Below are 10,358 nucleotides of genomic sequence, written 5' to 3' on the forward strand. Positions count from 1 at the left end.
AAAAGCAGCTGTTTAACTGCCTGAAACACCTCATTTGCAATCCACGCTTTTCTACAGTTACTTATCTACATCACTAGGTAACAAACTGGAAACTTCCCCACCTAAGCTAGTCTGATATGCCCTCAGACAAACAGTGAGGGCCTGATTAAGTCCAGGCGCAGGCAGCTGCTTGCAGTACGTACAGCTTCTGGTAGCCAGCTATAAAATGTTTCAGCTATGAGAAATCGAACACCAAATATTCTGCAGATGACTGCAAGAGTGAATACGAGAATTTTTATGCACTCCAGACAACAAAAGGTGTGTTTCAGACAGAGGCAGCAAAGCAGTGGGAGATTTCTTTTGCACTTTGAAGCGTGTAAAGAATTTTAGCAGAACCAAATGACATTTAGGAGCCTTTAAATGAGTATAATAAGAGCACTTCAAATTACAACACTGACTTAAGCTTTAGGCGGTGAGTGTGGGAAACTAGAGGGCAATTAATGCGGTTTTAAGCAAAAAGTGTCTGAAGTGTTTAAATCCACCACATTCTCACTGTTGACCTATAAAAATAAAAAATAAACTTTGATGTTACAAGTTGGTCCAGACAGAAACATGACAGACTGTACATGTAAATACGTGGCAGAGATTAATCGTTTTTAAATACAACGCTGTGCAGTATGGCTCTAATAATGTGGAAATTTAACCGAGATCAGTGGCTGGGACTCACCCTTCAAAATAAAATGCTGTTGCTTCCATTTAAGTTAACTTTACATAAGAGTCATCTCCCAGTTCATTGATAAACATATTTCCTGCAGGGAAAACGGGCCATATAGCAGCAATATCCATCTCTTATAACAGGTTCAGCATTTTTCTGTCATCAATTTAGGTAACAGGATTTTAATTTCAGGGGCCTCTAGCATCTCTATAAAATAAATTTTTCCCTCAAATACTGCATTATCCTCCTTTACACAAATTTGACAGCAATGCATTTGAAGTCGGTGGTACATTTTGAATATTACAGCCACAGAAAACACAGATACGGAAGCGGCCATGAAGGTGCCAGGGCAGCAGGGTTTCTCTCTCAGAGCATCAACACGTTGTTGCACTGTTTCAGGAGACGGTCTTGAGGTAGAGGACACCAGTTAGCTCATCTAATTAGAGGAATCTCTTATCCCCTGGATGACTCCTTAATGATGATGGCTCTGAAAGGGAGGATCGAGTTCAGCTCCTTCCTCTCGTGTAGTAAACGACACGACTGAGGAGACAGAAGCCGATTATGAATAACTCATATCTGGCCCGTAGTGGCTTGGAGAATGAAGAGCGAGCACAGTTATCAAAACTTCAACGTACCTCAGCAAACTTCGCTTTAATGGCATCGAACTTGAGCTTCTCGTGGACGGCCCTGGCAACGTTATTTCTTTCAAAAGGCTCTGAAACAAAAGGAGTCACTGTTGGATTACTGTGGACATTTCTCACAGCAATGCTGATGTTAAATGGTGGTGGCCGTGGCCTGTTACTTCCAATAAACTGCATACCTTCCACACATATGAATTTGTTATTCCACTCTTTAGAATTGTTCTTAGGGAACGCTCTGGCTTCTCGAACAGAAATCACCTGTTTATCCCAACTGCAAGACAAAGACAGCAACAGGAAAGGGATTACACGCAGTGCTCGTTAGACTGAAGGTTAACGCAATCTTCAAGCGCCTCAAGGACTACAGCACTGCCTTTGCATACTACTTTATTCCAAACAGAGTGCAGACAGATTAAGTGTCTTCCAAGCATGAGATAGCTTTAGTTTAAGTCATGAAAACAAAGAAAAAACAAAACCTAGCCCTTATTTTTATCAGAATTACAAGAGGGTCACATAACCATGTAGCAGGAAACACCAGATAGGCACAATAAAATACAGGAACAAAATATTTGACACTGTTTTTGAAAAAAATAAGCTGAAAAAAAAAAATTATATATATAGCAACTGCATGTTAACCTTGCTAGCATTGGGTTGGACCCATTTTCCTTTTTTTGCCTTCAGGATTCCAAAAATTCTTTAATGTCATAGATTCAACAAGGTACTGAAAATATTTTTCAGAGATTGTGGTTCATATTGACATGACAGGATCACACCGTTGCTGCAGATTTGTCAGCTGCACATCCAAAAAGTGAATCTCCTGTTCCACCACATCCCAAAGGTGCTCTATTGGATTAAGATCTGAAAACTGTGGAGACTATTTGAGAACAGAGAACTGACTACCATGTTCAAGAAACTGTTTAAAATGATTTAAGTTTAGTGGCATGGTGTGTTATCCTGCTGGAAGTAGCTACCACACGTGTACACTGTGGTAAAGGGATGAAGCACTCAGCACCAATACACAGGGATCATGGTATGTCATGGTAGTGCTGTGTAAGGCCAAAGGTCTCACCTGCTCCTGCCCCTCAGCAAGAAACATGAAACCAGGGAGGAGGAAGCAGGACAGAAGACAGTGAGGAGAAACGGAAGACTGAGAGGGAGGAGTTGGCGAGGAGAGTTGGAGATGAAGAATGGGAGTAAGAAAATCAACACGGTAAAGAGCCACTCAACATGATACTAATTGGAAGATACCTGAAATCTGTGGCATAGTACTTGAGAAATCCTAAAAGCAGCTCCCCCAGAGAGGACTGGTTTCTCGATATGTAGGGAGGGATGTGTTTGGGTCCCTCTGGAACCATGTCCAGGTTCATTAAAGGATTAAATGACTCCTGTTAAAATCAAGACACGGGACAAAAAAAAACATAATAAGGAAAGCAGTGAAGGAGACTTTATGACACACGCTCAGAAACATTGCTTTTATATAGGAACATAACAAGAATGCAACCAGTTGAGTTGAATCCACTAATGCAAAGAAACTCATCACGGACGAGTTGCACTTGCTGGCACAGGCCGACTCAGACAGCCAGCAACGTGTCGGCATGTCTGTCTGCATTTATAAATTAGATGGCGCTTATTTGCAAACCTTCAACTGCCTGTCTTAGAGTGACTGCAGCGAGTCTGATCACAGTTTTTGTCTTATTTTTCTCTAGTGTGACTGAGCCATTAGAGATTCTTTAAACAGTTTGTCAAGTAGCTAATTATCTTAATAAGTGGTAGGTTACAAAAGAAAAAGAATATTGTTTATAAATGGCTTTAAATGAAAACAACATTGTCAAAAAGAGATTTCAATGACTCAAAATGCAAAGAAGATACTTACTGGGTAGTCCCTCTGTAGAGATGGGAGGACAGGTTCACTAAGAGCTACAGAAAACGCATCATATACAAATCAAGTCAGTCTAAGCAAAAAAGAACAAGTGGGAGGAATCTTTTCTGCACGTGTGACTGTACTGACTCTGGAGGTAGTGCAGGACCATCAGCGCCAGCGTGTAGCTGCTTAATGTTCCTTTGCTGGCATCATTGATATTATTGTACCGTGCCCATTTCTTGACGACGAGGATCATGGGTCTTACCCTGAGATCAGCTGTAAGAGAGACCACACAAACACAGCATGTCAGAACAAGTAACCTATGCGTTGCTTATAGCTGGATTAAAAACAAATGATCACAGGCAGAGCTGAAGTTTGAAAAGCTGCTGCCATGAACAAAATTGGTCTTATTGACCGTCTCACCCACCATAGGCGTAACTCCTCAGAAGGAATGTATTCCTGATGCCCACTGTGTTGTTGACATTCAGATCAAACTCCAGATCACTACAGAGTGAAGACCGGAGAGAATCATAAACATCATAAATCTGCTGTCTGATTTGATGATGACTGTTCCAGTAACTGCTTTGCTCTCACCTGCCTTTCTCCCTGAACCTGAGGATTGGCACTTTGGCTCTGATCAGCTGATTCCTCTCTACATACGCTGAAAATCAAAACAAACATCATGAGATCCATTGTCATTTGTTTCATTTTCTATAAACAGAAACCCATTTTCCACTAAGTGAACAGCTCCCCCTAGTGACAAAAGCATAATTCTAAGGGAAAATCTTCATATCAGAGCTCACAAAGGACACCAATAATTGTATTTTTGGTTAAGAAAACTTACTAGATATATGCAAAAAACAGACATGTGTACGGCCGTTTAAAAGATCACAATGAATTCTGTTTTTATAGATGATTTGGTATTTGATTACTCACAGAGGTTTTTGAACAACTTTAGGAGACGACCAAGAACACGAAGAGCATCAGTCTTTTTCTGGAACAAAAAGAAGGAACACTGCAAGTGTTAAAGAGGAAGTCAGTATCTATGATTGCACATTTCCATGATATTTACGGTACAGAAACAAAGATAGTTACATTTCCCTTGATAACCAGGCATATATCAGCATCGCTGCACCGGGAGCCCAATGCGTTCATAGACGATCCAGTCAAGTAAAGCCGCGCAGCTGTGAGAAAGGCACATGGTGAATAAAAATCAAAGCAGCAAGACAGAGCAGAATGTGGATGTACAGGTCATACATACATGGAAAGATTTGCTGTATGTCTTGTTGCAGACGAGCACGGCACACCTCCTTCCGCTCCAAATCTGAAGGCTGCTGCTGGCACGCCTCAAACAGCTCCAACATCTGACAATTCAGCTGAGGGCACATAAACATGTGACGCTGACTAAACCAAACATATCTACACGTAAACATGCTCAGACTTCACGTTTATTAGATAAAGACTAAGTCCTTCTGAATTTACCTTTTCTGTAGTGCTGGCATGCAGACTGCTGGAGCTTTCCAGCACAGCGGGTACCTGAGGGCGGATGTCTAAGTTAGGACCGGGATAAGAGCAATCAAAACCAGTGAGGGATAATCTTGAGGGCTCCGCTCGGTCGGTACGATGATGTGGAGGCCGGCTATGAATTAAAGGTGTTCTGCTTAAGTGGTGGCTGGAGGTGTCAACACGTTGCCGCTTCACATGATGAGCGCTGAACTGATCATTCTGCCTCCTGGAAGACGCACGAAGACAAAGAAAGGTGATAAGACATGTAAAAGGCAATGGACTTGGACAAATGTGGGTTATTCTTGGATCGATAAATAGTAATACGTGACATACTTGCGCCCATTGATCATAGCTGGCATGTGACGAGGCTGAACAGTAGAGGTGGATGGTGGGGAGTTCCATTCATAAGAAGGCAATCTCTCACGTCTAGGAAAGCTTACAAAAACACATATGCACATTTTACTGCACAGAACACAAACATCTAAAACAAGCAACCACTAATAAATGATGAGAAAAGATAACTTTTCAGTTTCTTTGTTTTGTTTTCTTTCACTTGGGTGCCACGAAGCATGAATCCATACAGAGCGAGACGCCTGGCCTTTGTCCTTAACAAATGTGATAAAAGTTAGAATGCAATATTTATTATTGGATTTTGTATTTAAAATGACTGCGAGACAGAGGGTTGTGGGTTCAAACCCATGGAGCTGCTCTGTGTGGAGTTTCCATGTTCTCTCTGAATACTCCAACTTTTTTCCGCAGTCCAAAGACAGACATGCAAGTGTGAATGGTTGTCTGCTTCTCTGTGTTACCCAATGACAAGTGGAAAAGACTCCAGCCCCACTACTGCCCTGAAGTGGATAAGCGGTTAGAAAAGTGGATGGATATATTTATAATATGGTTGGTGCTTGTCAGAAGCAAGACTTTAGAAGTTCAGAGGAATGAAGGTATGCTGACATCTCAATCTCAAGAGATTCTATACTTAGCAACACTTGACATACAAACTCACCAGCCACTGCATGATAACCTTGCTAGCATTGGGTTGGACCCCTTTTCCTTTTTTTGCCTTCAGGATTCCAAAAATTCTTTAATGTCATAGATTCAACAAGGTACTGAAAATATTCTTCAGAGATTGTGGTTCATATTGACATGACAGGATCACACCGTTGCTGCAGATTTGTCAGCTGCACATCCAAAAAGTGAATCTCCTGTTCCACCACATCCCAAAGGTGCTCTATTGGATTAAGATCTGAAAACTGTGGAGACTATTTGAGAACAGAGAACTGACTACCATGTTCAAGAAACTGTTTAAAATGATTTAAGTTTAGTGGCATGGTGTGTTGGATGAAGCACTCAGCACTAGGGCTGGGTATCGTCACTGATTTCTAGAATCGATTCAATTCCGATTCACAAGGTCCCGAATCGATTCGATCCACGATTCGATTTAATTCGATTCGATTCGATTCACTTCGATTTGAATCTGGGAAATTTTGACAGTCAGAAATATTATAATTCAGATCAGTACATTTACATATTTTTGTATCTATAAAAAGGAAGCTGACACACGCAAGACTTTATCAAAGGTATCACAGCAGATGCCTTTGTGTCAAAGTAGCTGAGGATAAAACACAGAAAAACATGAAGGTGATTTTCCTGGCCTGGGATTTTATAAAAATATTCTGCAGTACATCAAAAACGAAAGAAAACCATTCATCAACACATGAACATTACCTCTGAAGTTACAGCGGTTTTATTAGAGACATGGCTGAGCGTTTTGCATTTTGCATAATTTTAAAAAGTTTAAATTTGTTCAGTATTGAACGGCAGAAATTAGGTTTTCTTTTCAGAAGTATATAAAACGGGAAAAAAAAACGTCTGCCGACAGCGCTGTAAACAACGGTAGACTTGTGCGTAACAAGCAAGCAAATAATGCAGAAAACAGTACAGAGAGAGGGGGGGAGAGAGCACGAGCACGCGCGCACGCGCGAGAGAGCTGTGCATCCTGGTGGAAGCAAAACAGTAAAAGTCAGAGTGAATACATGACGATGTTTATGTGAAGCGTAGTTTGGATCTTCTTTTGCTGCTGGTTCAGTCAATATTGTTTGGAGAGACATCAAACTAACAGCTTTAGAATCAGCGCATAAAGGGCGTGAACACAAAGCGCGGACCCGCCGACAGATCAGAATCAGCGAGCTGTCGGCTTTCAGCCCCGACTGTGAGAAAGGCGACATCTAACTGATTCTGATCCGCGGGCTGCGCTGTGTGTTTACGTCTTTGTGCAGAATCCGTGTTCCTGCTCTCATTTACTGTTTTAGCTGTTTGGTGGTTGTTGAAATTTTGTGAGGTTTAACCTGAGATTCTGGCGTTTCGGGCAAAATAAATTTATATTAAAAAATCGATTCAGGATTTTAATGAATCGATTTTACGTTATCCAAGCCAGAATCGATTTTAATCGATAAATTGATTATAAAAACCCACCCCTACTCAGCACCAATACTCAGGTAGGCTGTGGTGTTTAAATGATGCTCAGTTCATACTAAGAGGCTCAAAATGTGCCAAGAAAATATCCCCACACTATTACACCACCCTTAGCATGAACCATTGATACAAGAAAGGATGGGTCCATGCTTTCATGCCATTTATACCAAATTCTGACCCTCCCTGCTCCCATTTGAACGTCACAGCAGTCTTCTGTTGTCCAATTTTGGTGAACCCATGGAAATTGCAGCTACAGCTCCCTGTTTTAAACTGAATGAAGTCGCACCCAGTGTTGTCTTCTGCTGTTGCAGCCCAGCTGCTGTTAGGTGTGATGTGTTGTACATTCAGAGATTCTCTTCTACAAACCTTGTTATTTGAGTTGCTGTTGGCTTCTTATCAGCTCAAAGTAGTCTGGCCATTCTCCTCTGTCATATGACATAAGCACAGGAAATTTTACCCAGAGAATTACTGCTCACTGGCCATTTTCTCTTTTTCGGGCCGTTCTCTGTAAATCCTAGAGATGGTTGTGTGGGAAATTCCCAGCAGATCAGGAGGATGTGAAATACTCATACTCAACATGCCAGGCCATGTTCAAAGCCACTTAAATAGCCTTTCTTCCTTATTCTGATATTCACTTTGAACTTCATCAGGTCATCTCAAGGATGTCTAAATATTTTAAATGCACCGAGCTGCTGCCATATGATTGACTGATTAGGTATTAATTTACTTTAACAAGCCTCAAACAGGTGTACCCAATAAGGTGGCTGGTGAGTGTACACTGAATATATGCATACTCTCTTGTTGCTTGGCCAAATTTGATGAAAAATTCCTGTTGTGAATAATTTTTACATTTTAATTTAGCGTTATCAGTACACAACAACATTTCGGTTTTCATTGACTTTGGCTCAGTTTCCCCACATCAAGACTTTTAAATGAAGTTCACTATAGTAAAACTGACAAACACTGCCTGTTGTAATTTCCAGCAGACCAGTTGGCCAATTAAAAAATGTGTAATGTCTGAGCACCAGAATCCATATTTACGTAATCATTTTTCTATCAAGTAAAAAGAAAAATCATCCTAGTCTCATATATAGGAAACTACTATCTTCTTTCACTTTTTTATGTTTAAATGACTACAGCGCTTATTCAACGATAAAAAAGGTGCCAAATAAAATCGATCAACTTATCAATAATATCAACATTAATCAACCAGCCCTTGCAGCTCTAAACAAAACGCACCGTCACAACAGGAAATCTCAACCACAGCTAACAAAGTTTACTGCAGTTCACCTTGAAACAGCTGCTGTCCAGTACACCCCCGACACTGATACTCTAATTTTTCCATTCACGGGACTCACCTGTTGACACCTGGCAGACTTTGGTGGTTGTAATCGTAGCTCTGGGGCGCCGGTGGCGGTGGATGCAGACCGTTACTGTAGGCTGATCGTCCCCTCGGTGGGGTAGTTCTGCGGGGGAACATGCTGTGGTTCTTTAAAGAGCTCCAGCATCAACTTCGCTGATGGTACGAAAGTAGAAGAAAAAAGATATTGAAGCCCATATCATGAGTACCGGAAGAGAAACCGTCAGCTGAGAAACTGGCGTCATCTGTTATCCAATAATAATAATAACAGTAATGAAAAGTTACTCGGGAAATCGAAACTTTAACGCGCAGTGTAACAAGCTAACATTCGCTAGCTGGTGACTAGCAGCGCCTAGCTAGCTAATTTAAACATCGTTGAAGACAACAGTAAAAATTAAAGGCGTTTCTGTGATGCTTGTAATGAAGGGGGCATCTGGAGAAATGTGTCAGTAAATTCTAACAATATTCACCCAAAACCTGAAGCCAAAAAACACGAACACACCTACCAAATTGCATGTCACATGTAAACAAAACTGAAGATGCTAATTTCCTGCGTACATACTTCCGCATTGATGCCATGACGTCATGAAACGGGAGTTAAAGGGAACGTATCCGCGAGTTCTTTAAAGGAAACACCCACCCAGCGGTCTTTGCATGTTGCCTGCCTTTTGTTCTGTTTTCTGTCGAGATGATCCCACACTGTTATGTATGATCTATGATATATGGTGAGATCCCGGCTCTAAGGAGGCTAATCCATGATTCGTAGTGCTCCACAAGGTGTTTTTCTGTTCAACTATGCTTTTACTGCACTGGCAGTGTGTTTGGAATCAGTGTAATTTTGAAAAATGAAGCTGATGCATATCATACGCTTTTCGGATGGTATTGCACAGTTGGCCAATGCTTTTCTGTGTTTATAATTCCATCGTCAATAATAATAATCATTATAATGATAATAATAATAATCCAGAAGACCACTGCCTGAAATGCATCCCCACACCTGTGCTGGGTCTTTGCTGGATTTGTCCTGATTTTAGTATCTATATTCAGATACTGTTCATCTGCTGTAGATAGGTTTTTTTTTCGCCTACCAGTTCTTCTTTTGCGCTCACCTTGTCCCATTTTAACAACATTTTTAAGGCCACACTGCGCACAGTTTTGAGATATGCCAAGTCTTTCCTTGGGAATCATCTTAATGCAAAAATACTTTCTCATGTCTGTCAAAGTCTGTGCATTTTTCACAGATTAAATTAAAGAAATGGGATTGTTTTTTTTGTTTTTGCGACAGGCTGCTAAGAATAAAGTGCCTAAAGATACAATTTAAAATTGCTTCTTTGCTAAGTTCTCTGTTATGAGTAGAGACCACGTAGGCTCATCCCTTAAATTAGGTGCCTGTTCACTGCATCGTGATTCACTGATTCATCATAGGTCAGTGTTAAGTGGCTCAATAAAAAGGTAAAGTGAGGAAAGTATAAAGAAATGAGGGGTGGCTTAAGACTTTTGCACAATACTGTGTATTCAAATGAGGTTAATTTGAATGTGGGCAGGGGATCAGATAAAGCCTAGTAAAATCACAATGGCTCCTTTCATATTATCTATTATCTATTGTCTGTTGAGAAGCTTTAGGATTTGGTCCCAAATGATATCCTCACTTCACTCTCCACACTCTCTACTATTAAGCTGTTAAAAATTTACAAATTTAAGTCATTGTTAGCTGATATGAAAAAATGTATTTTCTCCTTTCACACTATCCATTTTCAGTGATTAGACATGACCTTACTGTGAGAAGGTAGGCTAATAAATCTACACCATAATAAAAGATAGGCT

General features: G+C 40.7%; 1 protein-coding gene across 3 annotated transcripts; it reads right to left on the reverse strand.

The window, feature by feature from the left end:
• Positions 1-55: 55 nt before the first annotated feature.
• On the reverse strand, positions 56-9,140 carry tent2 (terminal nucleotidyltransferase 2). 3 transcript variants are annotated; one of them, XM_085181237.1, is made up of 15 exons: positions 9,041-9,140; positions 8,533-8,690; positions 5,033-5,134; positions 4,676-4,925; positions 4,455-4,569; positions 4,289-4,377; positions 4,130-4,187; positions 3,788-3,854; positions 3,621-3,697; positions 3,341-3,469; positions 3,206-3,249; positions 2,581-2,717; positions 1,515-1,606; positions 1,330-1,409; positions 56-1,234 (listed from the first exon to the last, which is right to left on the reverse strand). In XM_085181237.1, the coding sequence occupies exons 2-15, from the start codon at positions 8,652-8,654 to the stop codon at positions 1,148-1,150; spliced, it is 1,449 nt and encodes a 482-aa protein (XP_085037363.1). In that variant the 5' UTR covers positions 8,655-8,690; positions 9,041-9,140; the 3' UTR covers positions 56-1,147. The 3 variants fall into 3 exon arrangements, with proteins under 3 accessions (XP_085037363.1, XP_085037364.1, XP_085037365.1); XM_085181238.1 differs by having other exon boundaries at positions 9,037-9,113; XM_085181239.1 differs by lacking the exon at positions 9,041-9,140 and adding an exon at positions 7,541-7,599 and having other exon boundaries at positions 8,533-8,652.
• Positions 9,141-10,358: the final 1,218 nt, after the last annotated feature.

This window comes from Neolamprologus multifasciatus, chromosome 12 (assembly GCF_963576455.1).
Source record: "Neolamprologus multifasciatus chromosome 12, fNeoMul1.2, whole genome shotgun sequence".
NCBI classification, from domain to species: Eukaryota; Metazoa; Chordata; class Actinopteri; order Cichliformes; family Cichlidae; genus Neolamprologus; species Neolamprologus multifasciatus.